General features: G+C 32.4%; 1 protein-coding gene across 1 annotated transcript in view; it reads left to right on the forward strand.

The window, feature by feature from the left end:
• LOC141828425 (uncharacterized) overlaps positions 1–23,155 on the forward strand; it is a 39,542-nt gene that overhangs the window by 12,165 nt on the left and 4,222 nt on the right. The window contains exons 7-14 of the mRNA XM_074715853.1: positions 13,276–13,530; positions 13,636–13,769; positions 14,802–14,988; positions 15,089–15,148; positions 15,221–15,457; positions 19,447–19,705; positions 19,784–19,989; positions 20,520–20,570. Coding sequence (XP_074571954.1) covers positions 13,276–13,530; positions 13,636–13,769; positions 14,802–14,988; positions 15,089–15,148; positions 15,221–15,457; positions 19,447–19,705; positions 19,784–19,989; positions 20,520–20,570 — 1,389 coding nt within the window. The remainder of the gene's footprint in view (positions 1–13,275; positions 13,531–13,635; positions 13,770–14,801; positions 14,989–15,088; positions 15,149–15,220; positions 15,458–19,446; positions 19,706–19,783; positions 19,990–20,519; positions 20,571–23,155) is intronic.

A 23,155-nucleotide genomic window follows, 5' to 3' on the forward strand; every position in this document is an offset into this window, starting at 1 on the left:
TATGTTCAATCTTTGATAGTCTTGAATCTAAGTGATATCAAATTACGAAGTAGAAGATGAACAAATCAAATCAACTACAAGGCTTTATGGGAGAAAAAAACATAATGCTTGACAGTTCATGACAAAGTTCTTGGTCACAAACCATACACACTATTAAACATAAACATCAACCAAATTATACATACATCAAATGCCAAGAATGTTTATGATTATGCAAGTCTAATAGGCCTGTACTTAATGGCTGATTAAAAGTTAACGGTAAAATCATCCAAAATAGTCTAGAGCTGAACTAAATCAAATTGATGGACTACCTAGGGCAAAATTGAACTAGGCTAAGTTGACCGAGCTATATGCAAACCATAGTCAAGATAAACAGTTTAACCCCCAAATTGATTCCAAAAATGAACTTGGATTTTTAACTTGAAACCTTTATTGATTTGGATATAATTAAGCTTATTACCTATACCAAATCCAAAACATGAGACCTAACAAGGCAAGATGAATGAAATAGCAAATGGGCCATGAATTGGATAAAATGGTAGCTGCCCACTTCTTCACTAGGTAGTCTCCACCATGAAGTTGCATGAGAGAGATAGGCTTATGCTGTAAGAAGAAGGAAAGATAAGACAAAAAACCCAAAAAAATAGAAAGAAAGATTGTAAACTGGTCAACAAGATTAAAGGCCATAAAAGAAGAGATCAAATGATAGGGAAGCACCAAAGACGCTAAAAACAAGGTAAAGAAAATTCTTGCATTCTCTAGTAGGCTAAATAAAAGTGTTGTACTTGACCTTAAGTACGAATAATAAAAGTTCCCCTTTTCATGTCTTTATGGTCAATGGCCATTCTTACTGGAATCTGCTATGATGTCCTACCCATGGTGTAAATTTTTTTTCCATGTCAGTTGACATGGGCGAACCATTTTGTTCCATCTGTTGACTAGTATGTAGAACAATTCAACACCACTCAACACAATTGAAGTGCATGTGAGTTGGCGTGCACAAGATTACGAGCATCGTTAGGTCAGCGAATAGGCATGGGAGGTAAGCATAGAGTAGTCGTTTAAGATCCAAGTGATGGTGGTTTCGACATCCAAATGATGGCAGTTGGAGTAGAGGTCGAACATTTATAAAAGGGGGGCAATGCCTCGGGCTTCCTTCGTGGATGATAATTGGCCTCAGGCTATAGAGGATTGATTGGGTCTTCTCCTTTATAAGTAGTCGCCATTGGATGAGTGACAACTTGGGGTAGTTAGAGTCGGGCAACGGGGTGTAGAGGGGGGGGGGGGGGGGGGAGGCAGTGTGATTAATTCTTTAATTTTAGGAATGATGACCCTTCATCCTACTCAATTTAATTAGAACTATGATTTTATAATTTGGCCCTAAAATTTTTGAAATATCTAATTTAGGTTAGATGTAAAAAATAAAAGCAAGTGAGATTAAAAAAATATGCTACTAAAAAGTAAAAAAAAATTGTTGCGCTCCATTTGGTAGTAACATACCTACTTGCTATCTCCCCTGCTTGCCTTGCCTCACTAGCGACCTTAGCACCCTTCGATCGACGTCTCTTTCCAAAATCGGTCATCTCTCCGACATTCTATGTAGCACCTATTGTATTACAATTTAAAGGGTACATTGAGATTTAGTAGGTGTTTTAGATCTAATGCATGACAAATAAAAAAGGGGTTAATGGAAAACAAATAGATTTCTTGAAATACAAAAATTGTTAAACTAAAGGCAATATGAATTGGAAACACAAAGTAAAAGAAAAAACACTCATATAAGTTGAAGGTTTAGGCTTGGCCTTCTACCATAGTATACTTAAGCACAATTGTCATATCTTGGTCTTAATACACCATGAGACTACTTATGGTTAAGCAATTGGCAAACTATCATTGTAGATAAACAATAAAGACAAAATAGTTAAAAGGGAGATAAAACTTGAGGGTCTTATATGTGACTAAATTATAGCAACACCATAGGTGGAGTAACGTTTTACTTCATGATGAGTACAAGAAACTTACAACAGAGGTTAGGGCCTTACAAGAAAAGTTCAATAAGTATTTATCAATCAATCTGTAGTATATAGTTTTACATCCCTTTGAATTCTTTTCAAATCCATCATTCGACCGGTTGGAATAATTTAGTGGGATGAATGTTGTTGAATTTGTTGGAAAGTATGGGTTTAAAGGACGACTAACAAAGGAAGGTCAATATTGTTCGTGGCTGCAAGTGTAATACTTACTCTTGACGTGATTTCAACAAGATCACAAATAATTTTAGTAACAAAAATAAATCACAAAGCAAACACAAACATACCACATTGCCAACACAAATATTTACATGGTTTTGCAACTCCTTTTGGTTGATTTTTATTCTTTGACCTATGATCCATTTGGCGGATCACTCTCTAAATCCTCTATATCTTCCCCTTTATAGCAACATCGGAGGTGGAGTAACCTTTTATAGGGCATTCATGATGAGTACAAGAAACTTACAACAGAGGTTAGGGCCTTACAAGAAAAGCTCAATAAGTATTTATCAATCAATCTGTAGTATATAGTTTTATATCCCTACGAATTCTTTTCAAAGCCATCATTTAACCGGTCGGTACCATTAGTTGACCGGTTGGCACCATCGACTAATCGACAAATCCTTTATCCGTTCATTCTGTTTCTATGTCATTGAAGTTCTCTTGTAACATGAGTCGACTAATCATCAATATTAGTCAAGTGCATAGTTTAAAATTTTGAGATGTATTGGAATTTTGATTTATGATCGAAATTATATGGTTTCGGTACCATATCGTGCTACACTAATATGGTTTTGATATTTTTAAATATAAAATATATTAATTATAAATATTTTAAAAATAAATTTTTAACCAAAATATTAAAAAACATATTTTTTTAAAAAAGAAAAAATTTGCGAGACCGCAATGCTTTCGCTCATTGCGGGATCGCGGTGCTCCCACTTGCTCGCTGAGGGATCATCGAGCTCCCGCGACCCTGCGAGGTCGTCGCAATCCCATGGTGGCCCGTGGTGCCAGTGCCATTGTTGAGTGGTGAGTGAAATAACAAATTTCATCCGTGCCGTCCGACACGGTACAAGATTTTAAACCTTGGTTAAGTGCTCTTCCAAATTTTGATTGTGGTTTACAATCATTTTTTGCTAGCAAATTATTCATCCAATCTGCATTAGTGGACTGCTTATAGGCACCAATCGACTAGTTTGTTGACTATTTAAAAAAGGGCATATTTTTGTTAGTTTATGAGTTGACTACCCTTTTCACTCAACAATTAGTTCACTGAAAGACTGTTTCAATTGATTGGTGTGTTGACTATAGTCAATCTAATGATGAGTCTGCCTAGGTTTAGGAATACCTTTGCTCGAGTACTCTAGTACATTTGCTCGTAACTCTCAGCTTACAATGCAACTATTTTCTATTCTCGTCCATGTCTTATCAAGCTTATCGCCTCTTGAATGCATTAAGCCCTTGGCTCACTCCCCGTGCTATTCTTCATGCTCGGCTTACTTCATCTTCCTTCAAATTTCTTGTCCCTTGAATGCTCCGAGTCCTCAATTCACTTTCGTGCCATCCTTCATACTTTGCTTATATAGTTTGCTACTTAGGCATAACTAAATTATGATGATCCTCGTCCTGTGGTACCTCGAGTGTCCTATACCACTCTTCTATAGTTATATGGACTTGAGCCATTGGGTAACCATGATCTTGACTGCACTAAGTCGTCTCAACATGTGTATCCACTAAGTCCCTGCACATTCTAACATATATATGAAATCACAAGGCAAGACCTAATTTAAACCTTTTACTCAAATATCAAAATGCATGGTAGCACTAGATCACTTGAGGCATGATTTTACCAACAGAATTAATGCACATGGGAGTAGGAATAGGTGGGGCCGTAAGAAGTTTTATATTATCTATAATCATTTGGTATATCCAAACCCATAACTACTCTATAATTGTGCATACCCAACTCCTATGTGAGTACCCAACCACTATTTTTGGATACCCAACTAAACCTGAACTAACCATAATTTAATATATCTTGATACTCCTAATATCAAAAGCAATGATAAATTCAAATTGATCCTATAAAAATAACTAATTCAATCTTTCCTTGATAAAGGAAGTCTACAAGTAGATAAGTCGAGCCCTAATAATAATCCGACTAATAAAATCATAATATCCATCAAATTAAAGTTGAACATATATAATAAATCTTTCAAATGTATATTATATATCTGATGGCTATTTACCATTTCACACAAACCTGTCTCATTCCCCCCATTTAATAAGTACGAAACACAATTAAAGGTTAGCTAGTCATGGGTAATTGAAAAAAATATGCTCCATTGCTACCCTAGTTGAATGAATTTCAGTCTTATCCTCTCTCCCAAAGTTTAAAGTTTTTGCCCCTTTCGCACAAACAAGGTGTCTTACTTCCCCAATGCAAGTGGTCGAAGAAATAAAAAAAAGAATGTGTATGTTAGTTAAAGTGACTATTTTTTAAAAAAACTTAAGAGATTGAAGAATTTAAAGACAAACTCCTGCCAAGTAGTCTTACCTTTGTGCCTTAAAACCATGTGTGAAAAGTTATAAATAGTGCCCTACTGCCCTCCCTTAAAGCAAAGAGAGAGAACTTGATTTTTATTTAACATACACAATGAATCAACATAGTGGCCATCCTAGCTGGCTAGGAAGTTGAATTAATTCTATGGTTTGAAATCTATCCAAGAGAGAAGATGGAAAAATTTGAGACTATGATGCTTAAGATATTTTTCTCCTTTTGTTTCATCAATTTTCTGTCTACAAAATTTGTGAAATTAAAAATTCAAAATGTTCCACAATTAAATGGAGAATCTGGGAAAATTACAAATAAACTTGGTAAAATTTGAAATTATAAATGAAGCTGAAAAATTTTGGGGAAGTTTCAAATAAAATTGGGTTTTTTTGGGAAATTCCAAATGATAACAGAAAATTTGGAATTCTCGAAGAATATTAAAATTATTTGGGAAATTTGAACTCAAGCTTTAAAATTACTAAAAATTATGAAAACACCTAACAATTTTGGAAATTCTAGTTAAGATAGAAAATCTCACAAAATTTTGAAAACTTCGAAATGATACTAAATTTTTTTGGAAAGTTTTAGAAAATATCCCTTTAAATTAACTATTTGAAAGCAATTCTAAAAATAAATTATTAAACATTTAAAAAATTAATATGTCAGAAAGACCCAAACATCGACATGACTCGAGATTTCAAATTTTGATTAAAGCATTATCCCTCACCTTAAGGCATCTTCTCATAAAAAATCCTCATTTAATATCCAAATAATCATAAAATAAAATCAACTTTGATCAAATCTAACAAGATCTTATAAAGCTCTCAAAAATATCAAAATGTAAACTTACTTTGACTTCTTGGCTTTTGTTTGTTGCAATACATTGGTTGTGCCCAACATCAACATAACAAATAACCTTAATCCTTGCGACAACTATGAGCTTGTAAAAAAGTCCTATTTCTTTCTCTTTAAGCTCAAAACACCTTTATGGTTCTTAAATTCAAAATTCTCAAGTTAAAGGTGTTTTTAATAGTACTCTGATATCAATGTGCTAAATAACTAGTGCTGTAAATAACCAAGCTTTCTTTTGTTCAAGCTTGTTTGACAAGTCAAGCCGACCCTAAAATCAAGTTGTTGAAATTGTTACTCAAGCTTGGTTTAGTTCCTTTGATTAGCATGAGCTTGGTTTAAGCTTGATTTGAGTTTAGTTCGTTTAAATGTTATCAAGATCTGAATTTTTTAGATTATTCAAAATTTTTACATTTTAAAGCTTATTGATTGGTTAGTGAGCTTTATATTACAAACTTGTTTGTTGGTTTTGTGAGTTTTTTTTATTTGCAAGTTTAATAAGAGCTTTGTTAATGAATATGGTTCACAAACTTTGTTAGTGGACATTGTTTATCGATTGTTCATCAACAATTCACAATTTCTATTCATGAACATCGACTAGCTAAACACATGTCTTTAAACTTGTTCATTTAGTTTAATGAGGTTGTAAAATAATACAATGATCTTGTTTTATTACAAGAAATAAGTCCCTATTTATACATAAATATAAGGACCTATTGTAGAAGAATTATTCTATAAAAATATATTTATCCCTAAATATTCTAACACTTCCCCTCAAGCTGGAGAATATAAATTATATGCATCCAGCTTGTTACATATGTAGTCAATTCGAAGACCTCTCAGTGACGTAGTGAATATATCTGCTAGTTGATCATGTGAGTTAACAAAATTAGTAGATATTTTACTAGATATGACTCTCTCTGACAAAGTGGCAGTCAACTTCAATATGCTTTGTCCTCTTATGAAAAATTAGATTCGAGGCAACATGCATGGCGGTTTGGTTGTCACATATAAGTAACATTTGTGTAACCTCTCCAAATCTTGGCTCTTGAAGCAACTGTTTGAGTTATATAAGCTTTTGACTGGTTATGGTCATAGCTCGATATTCTGCCTCTGCATTGGATCTTGCCACAATATTCTGCTTTTTGCTTTTCCATAAAACAAGGTTATCTCCGACAAATATACAAAATCCAGAAGTAGATTTCCTTTGTCTTCGTACAAAAGACTCTTTCTTGGAGCTCCTTTGATATATCGAATAATGCAAGTCACAACATCCCAATGTTCCTTGAATGGAAAGTTGAGAAACTGACTTACTGCAAAAGAGATATCCGAACAAGTAACAGTAAGGTAGCTTAATTTCCCTACTAATCGTCTGTATTATTTAAGATCTGGAAGAGTCTTCCCCTGATTTGGCATAAGCTTGACATTAAGATCCTTAGGTGTGTCAACTGTCTTTGAGTTTAACATGCCTGTTTCTTCTAGAATATCCATTGCATACTTCCTTTGGGATATGATAATCTCATCTTTGAACTGTGTTACTTATATTCTCAAAAAATATTTAAGTTTGCTGAGATCTTTTATCTGGAAATGTTTGAAAAGATGCTGTTTCACCTGTGAAATTCCGAGATGATCACTACCTGTGATAACAATATCATCGACATAAACTACTAAGTAGATGCAATCAGTAGATGAGCGACGATAAAAGACAGAATGATCAGTTTCACTCCGAGTCATACCAAATTGTTGAATTATAGTACTAAATCTACTGAACCATGCTCTGAGAGACTTGCTTGAGGCCATATAAAGATTTCCGTAGGCGACGTACAAGACTAGAAGACTCCCCCTGAGCAACAAAACACGGAGGTTGCTTCATGTAGACTTCCTCGAGCAGGTTACCATGTAAGAAAGCATTTTTGATGTCCAACTGATAAAGAGGCCAATGTCGAATCGCAACAATGGACAGGAATAAGTGCACAGAGAACAGCTTGGCAACAGGAGAAAAAGTGTCCCCATAATCCAATCCGAAGATCTGAGTATATCCTTTATCAACGAGGTGGGCCTTAAGTCAGTCAACCTTTCCTTCTAGACCAATCTTCACCGTATATACCCATCGACAACCGACAACTGATTTCTCTGGTGGTAGAGGAACGATATCCCAAGTCCCACTACTCTGTAAGACACACATTTCATCGAGCATTGCCTGTTTCCATCCTAGATGGGCAAAGATATCACCTGCAGTCTTCGGAAGAGAAACAGACGACAAGAAGGAAAGACAAGAAAAATAGGAAGGAGAAATACGATGGTAACTCAAAGAAACATAATAAGGAGAAAGATTACCAGTGGAACGCATCTTTTCGAAGTGCAATGGGAATATTAGACTCAGGAGATCGGACCGGAGGACGAGGCAAAAGACTTACTCTAAAGATGTGTCCATGACAGCGTCAGTGGTGGTCGGTGGCAAAGCAGGACGAGGACGACGCTGATAAACCTGCAATGGAGGAGATGTCTCCGGAGACGACAGAGACTCCTCCGGAGGATAAAAGATAGCCATTGGTGAGGCATAGAAGGAGAAAACTTGGACGGAGATCCGTTAGGCCCAAAAAATGGAACTGAATCAAAGAACTTGACATCAGCAGAGATGAAGTACCGGCGGAGAGTAGGGAAATAACACTTGTATCCTTTCTGAGATCGTGGGTACCCAAGGAAGACACATTTATGAGACCGGGGAGAAAGTTTGTCAATGTCAGGATTGAGAGCATGAGCAAAATATATAGAACTAAAAACCTTAGGTGGTAAAGGATGAAGAAACTGATGAGGATAAAGAACATGATGAGGTATTTGACCTTGTAGAGTGGAGGAAGACATGTGATTGATGAGATAGCATGCAGTAAATACAGCGTCACCCAAAAACTGAAGAGGAATATGAGAATAGAGAAGAAGAGTCTGGGTGGTTTCAAGAAGATGACGATTCTTGCGTTCAGCAACTCCATTCTGTTGAGGGGTATGAGGACAAGACGTCCGATGCAACACATCATGAGACGCCAAGAAGGTCTGAAATGGAGTAGATAGATACTCACTTGCATTATCACCCTGTAAGGTTTGAAGAGAAATACCAAATTGAGTTTTAATTTCATAGAAAAAAGATTGAAAAAGAGAAAACAACTCCGAATGATATCTTCATCAGATATAACCAAGTACAACGGGAAAAATCGTCTATAAAGGTAACAAAATATCGTGATCCCAATGTAGAAGAAATACGACTCGGACCCCAAACATCAGAATGAACCAAAGCAAAAGGTGACGTAGCCCAACTCACAGTGCGAGGAGAAAAAGAACTACGAATATGCTTTCCTAATTGACATTATTCACAAGACAAAGAATCTAAGTGAGAAAAACCAGGATGTAATTGTTTTAACTTATCAAGATCTGGATGTCCCAACTGAGCATGAATAAGAAGGGGAGATATCGCCGCCGAACCAACAAGAGAGGACTGTTGAAGTCGATATAGGCCATGAGACTCATATCCGAAGCCAATCATCTTCCTCGTACTCCGGTCCTGTAAGGAAACAGAAGATTTAGTAAACGAGATGACACAATCAAAAGACCGAGTAAGCTGACTAATAGATAATAAATTAAAGGGAACACCGGGAACATAAAGAACATCATGAATAGAAAGAGACGGAGAAGGATGAACAATACCAATATCCTGGGAATGAATTTGAGAACCATTTGTCATCGTGACAAAGGGTAAATAACCAGAAGTAGAGAAAGAAGAAAAAAGTGTTTATTACCAGTGATATGATCGGTGGCCCCAGAATCAAGAACCCAAGAACTCGAAGAGCAAGATATGCCAGCAAAGGAATTATCAGTGAGTGCAACGGGAACACGAGAATCAGAGACCTTTCAATCCTCATACCATTTCAAAAAGTCGTTATAGGAAGACAGTGGGGTTGGATTTGGTGGTAATTGTGAAGTGGAAGCTGAAGGAGCGACAGAACTCTGGACGATCTGTGCAGCACGGGGAGGTCGACTATGTAGACTCCAACATTTATCAATCATGTGTCCTGGTCGGTGACAATGATCACACCAAGGGCCCTCTTTGCCACCCTTACGAGGTGGAGGTTTGTTGTTATTTCGAGAGACCAAAGCTGATGAGTCAACATGAATGTTAGAGGTAATCATGGCGGGAACAAAGGCTGAGGCCGGACGGAGATGAGAAGATCTGGCCGACGGCGATGCAATCAAATAAAATCAGATCCTGTTGCTGCTGCTGGTGGCAGCAGGGAGAAGATCGAGCAACAGGGAGAAATCTGGCGTCCCTGCTGCTGCTGCTGGCCGGCTTCGCAGGGAAGATACGCTGCTGTGATATTGAGAATTCCAAAACTTGAAGAACCTGTGGGACTATGGGCCGGTTAAGCGACCGCCAAAGCAAGACTGTGGCCTGCTCCCAGCAGGCTCGAGTGTTGTCTCGCGATTCACAGCAGGAAGAAGCCCTCGAAGAGGTGACCTATTAACCTAATTAAATACGATTGAACCAAACTATATATATATATATTTATAAACTTAGTTTGATTTTAAATTGGTCAAAATAAATCCAAATTGAGCTCAGCTTGAACCCATTTGATCCTAATTACCATGTCTACTTGATGGGCTTCACCACAAATAATGTTACATGATTAAATTTAGTATTTATCAACGACAAAGATGTTTTTTTTTTGCATTTGACTTTTATGACAATGGAAGATTGCCAGTGTAAGCAAGGAGAAAACTAGGTTTTCGTTAGATTGGCGTTGAGCTTCTTTCCATCCTCATTTGTGTCTTCTCTCAGCATTGATTTGGGTGTTAAAAAATTATACGTGACACTTTGATTAAATGAAAATTTATTTGATTAAGTTAAAAATAAATCATTCATTATTTTTAGTTTATTTCATTGCAATATGATTGTGGATATATGCAGATCATAATAGGTTTGAATTTATCATATGAACTTTATTAAAAAAATTATGAAATTAAGAGTTCAATATGAAGATATAAACACTTTTAAATTTGAATTTGATTTTATCAAAAAAAGATCTTGAATCCAAAATTTATAAATTTGATCGAATATAATTCATATATGCTTTTACAATTTTACACTTGTAAAATTAAATAAACTTAATTACAAAATTTAAAATCTAAGCTATGTGTAAAATATAATATTTGAATCTTCGTTCACTCTAATAATTTTAATCACTTGAAAGAAAAAAACCAAAATTAAAACTAAATGATAGAATTTTAAATTATTTCATTTTTTTCCAAAAGTATTATTTGGATTTTATCAAATAAAATAAAAGAAACAAAGTTATATTTAATTATCAAATGTATATGGCAAACATAATTATATAAAGACGTAAAAATCTATGCATCTTTGACAATGGAAGCCTCTTTTCAAATCTAAAATTGATCTAATGTTAGAGAATTCAAAAGCAAAACATGTCTCACTATTTTTTTTAGAGGATTAGGGAAGGTCTCATTTTATCATTGCTCATCCCAACATTCTAAGATTAAGCCATTGTAACATGATAGAAATATACAATTTACAAATGAGTAAAGCTAAATATTAGAATTTAAGTCGTTGTAAGTGTAGTCAATTCATAGACCAAGGTCATTAAATTAATTAACAATATAAAGAGTAAACACGTATTAACAATCTAATTAATTATTAACTTATTAATTAAAATAAAAAATTAATATTTATTTTTAATGATTCAATTAAATAAGCATCAAAGTGTACTGGATATTATTCCAATCAAAGATCGAAACTTTGACACCGTCCGAAATTTTAAACCTTGGTAAATGCAATATATTTTTGAGCTGCCTGATAAATTACTTTGCTAATTCAACCCCTTAAGAATCTGCAAATACTTGAAATAACTCAACAAATAACATAATTGCAAAATCAGCCTATATTGATACGGATCGCTAGAGTTTGATTGGTATCAGCCAGCAATTGCTGATCAATAACTCAACAAATGACATAAATTGGCAAAATCAGCCTATACTGATACGGATCACCAGAGTTTGATTGGTATCAGCCAGCAATGGTTGATCCAATTTTCTTGAAGATACTGATTTTATCAGAGAAATTTGTATCTCAAAAAGATTGAGAAAGTTTTTTAAAAAAGCTAGTGATCTAGAAAATTTAGCAAAAAATTATTTAGTTCTCATTCAAAAATTGTTTTAAATCTGTTGAAATGTAGTCAAGTTGGGAGTGAATATGGACGAAATCAAATAGAAATTTAGTTAAATTTTCATCTTTTTCTTACTTCCTATCGAGAAAGATTATTATGGATCTAGAGAGAACATAATAATGATTCTAAAACTACTCTTCAATTATAAATCAATTCGAATGCACTTTGAGCTGCAATTAAATTTTATAACATTGAATATTAAATAATAACAATTTTATTAAAAAATATATTAATAATCTAGTCTCATTGACTAACATATACTAAAAAAATATTATTTTATTATTGGTTATATTGAGAGAGAACATAATAATGATTCTAAAACTACTCTTCAATTTAAAATCAGTTCGAATGCACTTTAAGCTGCAATTAACTTTTATAACATTGAATATTAAACAATAACACTTTTATAAAAAAGTATATTAACAATCTAGTCTCATTGACTAATATATACTAAAATATTTTTTTATTATTGGTTATATCTATTTTTTTATTCAGTAACATTATAGTAATAAATATGACAATATTTGTATTGAAACTTAGATATATCATGCCATATAGTAGTTATTCTTAAGATTTTAGAACTTTTCATCTCACATATGACATGATTTTATTATATTTTTTTTGTATTTTATTTTTTCCATTGATTTCAATTTCACTGATCCTACTGATCTACCAATCTGTAGTACTACAGATACTTAGATTCTTTGGATGCCCTATCCTAATTCCGATACCAATTTTAACTATGGTAAATAATTTCAAATCATCTAAATTACATCTTTAAACATATCTATTTGAGTTGTCCGTTTACACAGTCCTCAAATATCTAAATTAGTTGCCTCTTAAAGTTTTTTCAAATCATTCAAATCATATTACTAAATGGATCCCTATCACTTGTTCATTTAAATGAAAGTCAAATCCCTAAATGATCCAAATCGATTTAGATAAATCTCAAATCCTAAGGTAGTCAAACATATTTTGAGTCCCTAGAAGGATCCTTTCTTCATAATCCATTTAAAATAAGAAATTTTCAAACTTGTTTGGTTTGTCCAAATCTTTGAGTCATTTGACACACTATGGGATTCAATGTTCTTATTGACACTATCTTTTCTTCTCTTCATGCAATATTAGATAGCAATATGAAGTTAAAAGGAGGTTTGCTAATTAATTAAGTGTAATTCACACAGGGGCTTGTGCCTGTTCGAAATTCTAGTATCCACTAGAATAATAAATCCTTGAGGGGAGAATTTGATGTAGGTCAAATATAATAATTTGTGAATCTTAAATTGCCAGCCTCGAAGGAGTAGGGGTCTAATTTTGACTTACACAATTTGGAATGCTCATTTCTCCTTACAGTGTTAATAACTTAACCTAATTATTTCATTAATTGGTATGAAGTGAATCCTCCACGCTGCCATTACAACAAAGCAAATAGTCATAATTATTTGGAGTTGGCTTCCTTGATATTATTTTATCACATTAAACTGTATGAAAGATTAGTAATTTTTTAGTATGCTAATTCATTCACTTATCATAAATTATGATGGCTACATGATCACATCTGTTATGTTTTCTCCTCCTGCATGTTGCTAATTAAGATACTATATGGCAGATGTTAGGCCAAGTACGGAGGTCAAAAGCAATTGAAATTGTGAAGTCACTATCTATTTCATGTGAGTTACTTCTTAAACAAATTAAAAATTTGAGCAGAGCAATTGGTCAAGCTGTTGATGATCTACAAGATCTTGATACAAGTATTGATAAATTTGAGTTAAGTTGTTCTTCCTTGAGGAATGACTTATCTACTTCAAGTGCGTCCAAGATGGGGGTTGGTCTTTCACCTAGCATGCTAGATAACAATCTCAAGGTCTCTTTTTTCTTCATTTTAATATTTACTGCTTGCAGGCATTTTAATTTGTATATTACTGTCTAAAGTTTTCTTCTCACATCATCTTCATTTTTATATATGCAGAAACCAAATGGTACCGTGGACTTTAGAAATGATTTGATTCTCAACTCTTTGTCCATGGAAGAATTGTTGAGCGCCCTTTTTACTCTCGGCAACCATCTTTCTTTTCTATGGAATACATTTTTGAAGTTCCACAGGTATGTTCAAGTTTTGCTGATATGGTTTCTTTGTTATAATAAACAGAATTGAGACATATGGAACTATGGAATGGAGTTCAATTGTAATTAATAAGATCTCTAATTTCGTATGTAACTAATTTTTTTCATCAAAAGTTGGTTTCATCATTTTACATCTACTATGCTGGTAATTTTGGATGGAATTGTCAGGTTTGCAGCTCCCGCAAGTTGTGTTCTTTTAGAACTTTAAGCACCAACATTTTTGTAGTTAGGGGCCAATGGCATGGTTTTGAAATCTCATACTGTGTCAAGTGACAGTTCAAATATATTGTTCTAAAATATTATTGAAATTCGATAGTTGATATTACTCGACACAATATCTCGAGTTAGTGTGTTAATAATATCAATGAGTATTGTGATTTCCTTGGCATGCTAAAATATAGGTTAAGATGAATTAAAATGTGTTGTTTTTTTTGTAGTTTGTGTCCATACAAGATGATGTCAAAATTGTACCATTTTCAGATGGAACATAAAGTCTTAACCTTATGTAATTGTTCTTTTTCTTCATTTTTTCCCTCCTTTCACTTTTAATTCGTCACCGACACCTTGTATTGGAATGTTGTCATGATGCCTAAATAGAATCATTCCAGTTAAAAATTGAAACTCCAACACATCTCAGGATTTTGAACCTTGGTTGTTTATAATTGGAGTTCCAAATCCTTTTGTTGTTGAGTGATTGTGAATAACAAAAATTCATAAGACATGAATAACTGTGGCAACTAGCTTTTAGATTTTTCATCATTTAGAAGAGAGAATTTTGAGACTTTTCCAAGTTAGTTTGTCCTGATGTATAAGAGGTGGTTTTGATCATATTCTGAATGTTCAATATTTAATACTGTTTCTAAGTTGTGTCATTTTAATTTGTTTGAATTTAATTTTATCAAAATATGACTTTTTTCAGTCCTTTAATGATTTTGTGTCAACATGAAATGAGATGCTTTGCAAGAAAAGTTAGTTTTCAATGGATAATTTAAGCTTGTCTGTTGTCTCTAGGATAAATAGAGTTAAAATACTTGAACATCTTCTTGGTGTATGGGCCATGGATCGGAAAGTAGATTGGTCCATTTGGGTGGTTCATTCAAAAATGGAAGTCCCCAATCACTACTTGAGAAATGGATCCAATGAATCCTCTCACCATAACACAACCGGAAAAGTTGCTGTGAGGAAGGTCAATGATGAGGTATTTCTCCTAACTTCGACCAATGTTCACATGACCTTTAATAAACTAACAGAACTCAGGGTGAACATTTTAAATGATGTTTTTTTAATATTATGTGCAGCCAGCTCAAAAAGCAACATCTCGTGCAGAACTTCATAGGAAAACAATTGCTCAAATGAAAGTGAGATATCATAATGGTTAAGATTGTTATAATGTGTTACTCTAGGGACTAAACTTGGTATGGCTTATGCAGATCAACAGCTGTTCCATTCAGGACATGTATATTTTTGGTGATCCTTCACATGTTCCTGTTGTTTTTGTGGAACAACAGGCCATAAATCTTCCAAATTACATGGACTCTCATTCTTTGGATCAGAATGGTGCTACAAACTTGACTGTTCCTGCAAAAGATGTCGTACCTAGATTCAGTCTGGAACCTAAAAAGACTGGCCGTGTACTACGAGTGGTTGTCTTTGTGCATGGGTTTCAGGCATGTGCTCCATCTTTATTATTTTCTTACTTGTTTTGAATGTTAACTTAGTAGTTTTAGTTTATATGTTCAAATATAATGCAGCTCTGTTTCCAATAACTGACTTACTATACTTCGATTTTAGCTGTTACTATTGCATCTTCATGTGCATTCCTTGGTGCCACATTCTAAAATTGTTAGTTTTTTTTCCTGCTGTCCACATTCAGATGTAGGCTGTGCACTTTTAATATAATGGCGGTTCTAAGAATCAGTTGCTTGTCTTCTTCCTCTATAAACATATATGTTGTCAGCCAAATTTATTGGAGTATGAAGGAAAATATATCACTTGTTAGTGCCGAATTTGTTTCTGTCATTTTCACTGTGGACATGACAAACTATTCATCCCATCTAATGTAAGGAATAATTAAGACTCACATGGTATCAAACTTTAGGAAAATCATCAACCTCATGTTGCATTACAGCCCTTTAAACGTATCATTTCCTCTTTCTTGAAACAGTCTGTGACTGGGAAGAACTTACATATAAAACCATTCTGTGTTTTTACCGTTGGATTTCTTTGCACACAACTTATAACTTTTATAGAACATACAAGATAACTTGAGAGAATCTCCTTCTGTTGAACTATAGCGATGCCCTTGTGCATTATGAATTCATCTGTCTTTCTTCACTCTGATTGCTTGTCAAGTTTGTGCCTATTCATATATTTTTCTAACTACTTGTATGTTATATCTCTGCTATATTACATCTTCTTTATCCTGAATCAAAGGGCAGTAGCTTAGGTTGTTCTTGATCAATGTAGCTTATCCATTGTCAAAACCACTTTTTTATATAAACTAATCTACTAAAACATATGGATGTATGGTATATATTTTATTGTTATTTCACACTGAGCCTAGGAAATTCGACCATTGTGGGATCTATAAGTGGTACTCCTTTGCTATTGTTTCATCGATCAAAACATTTGATTTTCTCTTTCCTTCTTGCAAGGTTACAGTCCGAGTTTAGACCCATGAGATTGCTAGTTGAGGGATACAATCCTTGTGTTGTTGTATTGGAGTCTGACTTCATCCCAACTTGTATTTTCTTCTAGTGTATCGTCAATTTTCTTAATCTTTTGACTTCTAATCATCTTATTTCATCTATCAAGCAAGGTTTAAAATTTTAAGCTTTGCCAATATTTTGGTTTATGACCGGAACAATACGATTTTGATATTGTATTGTATAGTGCTGATACGATTTTGGTACTTTTAAAATATAAAATATACTAATTAAAAAATAGTTTTATCAATATATGATTACTATAGATGTTTATTATTGAACTAAATTTGATATTATGTCATGAAACGTTTAATACTTATTGAGTAAAAGTTGATTTAGGGTTAACTGAAATTCACCAAATAAACATTGCATGATTAAGTAGGGTTAAACTAGATATAATTTATATTTATTTTGATCAATTTAAAATTAAACTAAATTTATATATAAAATGATTCAATTTGTTAGTAGTAGTATATTTAATAAGGTTAGAAATTCTATTTATTTATTTATCTTTCATCCTTAAGGAGGCTTTTTTCTCCTTGTTTACCTCTTGTGGATAGATGAATTAACTAGACATAGATGGAGGAAAATAAATTATATTTTTTCTTTCATGTATGGATAGAGGAAAAAAATTCAACAATTTATGAAATTATGTACTTGATTTTTTACTAATACCCAAATCACATTCTATACTTTCATATTTATCAAATCACGCACCTCTTTTCTAAAATACCCCTCCCTCTTTACAAGCGCTTATCTGACCCATTCGAGCCACCGAAGCACATTTAAAATCTTGAAAAATTGGCCACATTGGTTTTGAAAGCACTTATTCTCTCCAAAAAAACTATATATTTTTTTAATCTCATAGCGAGCTAAATATGGGGTAGAATCAAGATTGGAGAGCATGATTACACTCAGAAAAGTCCCAAAAATACATTAGGCTTGCTTTGTGTTGAATCTAATAAGTTAGTCCATCAATAAGTTTTGAAAGGGCATGGTTACACTCATTGATGGCTGTACAAGCTCTAAATTAATTTTTTAAAATATGGTTAGATTCGAGTCTTAAAAATATATGTGTTATGTAAATTGCTTTTCCCACCTCCCCTGACACCGCACCCCCCCCCCCCTCTCCTCCTCTCTCTCTCCCATTCAAATGACCATTTTACCCTTTTTTCTATTTTTTATTTTATTTTACTTATATATATATATATTAATTTTAATTAATTTTTATTTAGTTTTATTTTTTAAATTAATTTTGTTTATTATTTTTTCATTAATACTTATATATATATATATTTATTTTATTTAATTTTTATTTAGTTTTATTTTTAAATTAATTTTTTTTATTATTTTTTTAAATTTTATTTAGTTTTATTTCTTTAATCAATTTTGTTTATTATTTTTTTATCAAATTTTTTTATTTTTTTATTTTATATAATTTTTAATCAATCTCTCCCTTTTTTAAATTACCTTCCTAATTCAATACTTAAATTACCCCCATCCAACTCTTGACACATGTCAGAACCTTCTCTCCCTTTAAATCATCTTTCCCTCCAACCCTTGACACATAACACATGTCAGAATCTCTCACCCTCTTTAAATTACTCATTCTCCAACCATTGACACTTGTCAAAACACCCCCTCCCTTTAAATTACTCCTCTTCCAACCCTTGACATATGTCAAAATCTCTCATCCCTTTAATTACCCTCCTACTTTTAAAATTTTTTATAAATAATAACTCCTAAAATTTATAACTAAAAATAAACAAAAGATTATAAACATATAAAAAAATTATTCAAAAAAAATAAAACTGATAAAAAAATTGATAAAAAAAACTGATTAACAAAAAAATAAAATCAATAAAAAAACAAAATTTAAAAAAAATAATAAATTGAAAAAATACAAGTATTATGAAAAAAATAATAAATAAAATTAATTAAAAAATAAAATTTATATAAAATTGAAAAATATAATAAACAAAATTGATTAAAAAATAAAACTAAATAAAATTTATATAAAATTCTAAAAATAAAGTATTGATAAAAAATAATAAACAAAATTGATTAAAAATAAAATTAAATAAAAATTGAAAAAATATCGTATTGATGAAAAAATTAATAAATTAAATTAATTAAAAAATAAAAACTAAATAAAATTAAAAATATATGGGAGCTATTTTTAAATAAAATTAATTAAAAAATAAAACTAAATAAAAATTTAAAAAATAAAAAATAAATAAATAAAAAGAAGGGGATAGAAATGTAATTTGAGAGGGAGAGAGAGAGGAGGTGGGAGGGGAGGGGGGTGCGGTGGGGGTGGGAAAAGCAGCCCTCATGTAATTCTTGGGAGTGCATTCACTATTTTCTTAGTGTCTTTCTTGATTACTATGTACTTTTTAAAATTTTCCTCATTCTTACAACGTGAACAAAGTCACAGGATTTGTTTAAAGCACATGTACCTTGCACACTCTAGCCTAGGGTGAATCTACCCAATAGATACCACACAAACATGCATAATAACTATATTAACTAAATTGTCCATATCACCATAGTAGAAATAATAAAATAAGATACCTCTGTGGAATTGATAAGTTGCACAAAGTAGTGTTACCATGGTGGACTTAAGTCATGGAAATCTTCTATTAAATTTATTCTGGTACAACTTTTAATCTGTGAATTAAACATGTAGAAATTAGAAGATCATGGTGCAGAGTGCTATTTATGGTAAAAAGCATTGTTCATGTGCATCATAACAAAATAGATAGCAAGAATGCAGTTGAATCACAAAATTCTTGTTGGGTTGCCTTCTCCTCATGATATCTAATAACTTTAGACCAATTTGAATGCTGCTGTATTTTTAAAATTGGCACTCAGGTGGGAAAACATTGCTGCATAAAAATCTAGTAGAACTTAACCTTTCTACGTTGGTAACTTTGATTTATTCATGACAGGGGAACCATCTGGATCTACGGCTAGTTCGGAATCAATGGCTTTTGATTGATCCTGGAGCTGAATGTCTTATGTCAGAAGCTAATGAAGAGAAGACAACAGGGGATTTCAGAGAGATGGGGTGCAGGTTGGCTGAGGAGGTCATTCTCTTCCTTAGGAAGAAGATGGATAAGCTTTTGAGATATGGTGGCTGTAAAGATATAAAACTTAGCTTTGTTGGGCATTCTATCGGAAATATTATCATAAGGAGTGCGTTGACAGGTATTGTTTGTGTTCCAAGTACTCTTTTTTAATACCCAATCAAGCCTTTCATAATAGTTGTATAGCATAATTTTGCAGAGAGCATAATGGCACCTTTCATGAAGCACTTGCACACATATATGTCAATATCAGGGCCACATCTTGGTTACTGGTACAGTACAAATTCTTTATTCAATTCAGGATTGTGGTTGATGAAGAAACTCAAGGGAGCGCAATGCATTCATCAGCTTACCTTCACTGATGATCCAGATCCTCATAATACATTCTTTTACAAGCTCTGTAAGGTAATAATGAAGCACTAGAAAGTTAAAATTGTTTCCCAAAGGGTGAGTAGATAACATATTTATTTCAAATATTTGAAATGAGTAAACAATGGCGATGCTCAAGCGTATCAAAATTTTGCTATGTTGTATTCACTATTCTTCATTAGACATGATGAGATAAAACGTCTTAAACTCTATATGATGGCATTTTATACTAGTTGGCTATGAAAAAATAATCTCTGTTAAAAAAGCTGGTTGAAATATTAATGCTATCAACTTGGTTGGTCTATTGTTGCTAAGATAGGGTTTCTTAGTTCAATCTTATGATCTACTTCTTCGTAGTGGCCACATTAGTATTGGTTGGATAGTGAATTTTCCTACTTGCCATGTGTTCTGCATACAATTTAGATGCTTAAGTTAAGATTTCTTAGAATTTCTCCATTGAATTGTCTCTCCACAATTTTTCATTCATGCAATTGCACTTAAGGAAGCCTTCCTACTTCTTGCATCAGTCTGTTTCAAATTTCTCATATATTTCATTTTTTTTTCAGATGAAGACCCTGGAAAATTTCAAAAACATTATATTGTTATCATCCCCACAGGTACTATATTCTGGACAGTTCTTATTCATATAAAAAAATTTCTAATTATGATCTGTGCAAAATTAAAAGATTTTTATGTTCCATTTCACATCAACATTAAAGTATGTTTTGATTACATTTGTCACCTTGGGTATTCGAGATTGCTTTATATTTTTGATTCCTCAGTCAATTTGTCAATGTTTTCTTTCCAAAAGATAGACATAATGAAGACAACAGAACAAGAAAGTAAGAAAATGTCTAAATGAATGGGAACAAAATTAGTAACAAATCCTTTGAATGATTGCTTCTGTTTCAAAAGTAGTGAAGGCAAGATTTCAAGTGTAGTAGTTTTGGTTTTTTGTCAACATGGAAGATTTTGATATTGTCTTGTACTGGAATCAACTTAAATGAGTTTAATGTATAATTCTTTTTCTCTTAGCTTATTTAGCTTCAAATATAAGCCCATGGTAGTTTGAAATACAATTGAGTTAAAATTTTAGAGCAACAAATTAGAAAATATAGAAACATTACTCCAATAATTATACATTAATAATAACAAAATGACTATAATGCGTGAGAGTATTGATATTTATAGCATCCTAATAAGATCAACAATATAATTTTAAACAGTATAGTTAGTATATGATTTTATACTAGTTAATACATTATTTAAAAAAAGAGAAAAACAGTTGGACACATTCAAAATGAGAATAATAAATTGCAAATTGACTTTCTTATAATTAGGAAGAAGGATAGAAGGATTGTAAAGATTGCAAAGCCATTCTTGGAGAAAATTTACTATCCAAGATAGGTTAGTAGTGTTCGATATACATCTCATGCATAATATCAATAGAAGGAAAATATGCACGACTTCTAGAATTAAGTGGTGAAAATTAAAGGATGGGAGATAAAACATATTTAAGGAGAGGATATAAGTACAAATATTAGGAGAAATATAGGATGACTCAAATACGACATGTGATAAGATGATATCAAAATTGAAAATAGTAGCTAAGAGTGTACTCGGTGAGTCAAAGACACGTGCACCACCAAGTAAAGAATCTTGGTGGTGGAAAGAGAAAGTGAACGAAAAACGAAGAGCTAAAGTATTATATACTTGTAAGAACGAGAAATTTTTTAAAAAATATATAGTAGTCAAGAAATTAGTGAATGAAACTAAGAATGAAACTTTTGAATATTTATATCGAAAATTAGATACAAAAGAAAGGGAAAATGATATTTACAGAATAGTTCAAACGAGAGAGAGGAAAATAAGAGATCTTATACAAATAAGATATATTAAAGATGAATACAATAGGATATTAGTAAATGGCAAAGAGCGATGAAAGAGATTAACTTTTTAATGAAATTTTAGGTGACCAACTTAACTTAGATAATTTAAGTAGGTCAAATGAGTATAGAAATTTAAATTTTTATTGTAGAATTCAAACTTTAGAAGTAAAATAAGCTTTAAATGAGATGCAAAATGAAAAAATAATTGGACCAGATGATGTTCCAATAGAGGTATGGAAGTGTTTAGGGAAATAAGGTATTAAATGACTTATAAAATTATTCAATCTGATATTAAAAATTAAAAAAAAAACTTGATCAGTGGAGGGTAAGTATTCTAATTTCCTTATATAAGAATAAAAGTAATATATAAAATTGTGCAAACTATAAAGATATTAAACTAATGAGTCATACCATGAAACTTTGAGAAAAAGTAATAGAAAAAAGACTAAGAAAGGAGGTCACGATAATTGAAAATCAATTTGGATTTACACTTGCAAGGTCGACAATAGAAGTTATACATCTTTTCAGATAACTAATTAAAAGGTATCGGGAACAAAAGCAGGACTTACATCTGGTATTCCTCGACCTAGAAAAAGTTTATGATAGAGTTCAAAGGGAAATTATATGGAGAATTCTATAAAAGAGAGGTGTTAGCATAACGTATATTGAACTAATTAAGGATATGTATAAGAATGTAATAACAAGAGTGAAGAATTAAGACGAAACAACCGAAACGTTCTCCATAAAAATAGGGTTACATCAAGGATCAACTCTAAGTCTATTTTTTACACTAATGACGGACAACCTCACTAGAGACATCCAAGATATGGTATCACAGTAATGTTATTTACAAATGATATTATTTTGGTGGATGAGACACGTGAAGGAGTAAATGCTGAACTCAAATCTTGGTGGGAAACACTAGAAGTGAAATGTTTTAGGCCTAGTAGAGTAAATACAGAATATATTGAATTTAAGTTTAGTAATATTAGATGTAATAAGATAATTATTAAGATGGTAGATGAAGTGTTATTTGTAACTGAGAATTTTAAGTATTTATAATCATTTCTACAAAAGAATGGAGGGATTGAGAGAGATGTTTTACATATAATATAAGCGGGATGGTTGAAATGGAGGAGAGCATCATGCGTTCTTTGTGATCGTAAATATTTTTGAGACTTGAAGGAAAGTTTTACAAAATTGACGGTTAGACTTGCTATGTTATATGAAATTGAATGTTGGACTATGACTCAAATACATGAGCAGAAGATGAAAATTGTAGAGACGAAGATGTTAAGAAGGATGTGCGGACA

Source organism: Curcuma longa, chromosome 4 (genome assembly GCF_044706935.1).
Source record: "Curcuma longa cultivar G26 ecotype Majalengka, Jawa Barat chromosome 4, ITB_CL_G26_1.1, whole genome shotgun sequence".
NCBI lineage: Eukaryota > Viridiplantae > Streptophyta > Magnoliopsida > Zingiberales > Zingiberaceae > Curcuma > Curcuma longa.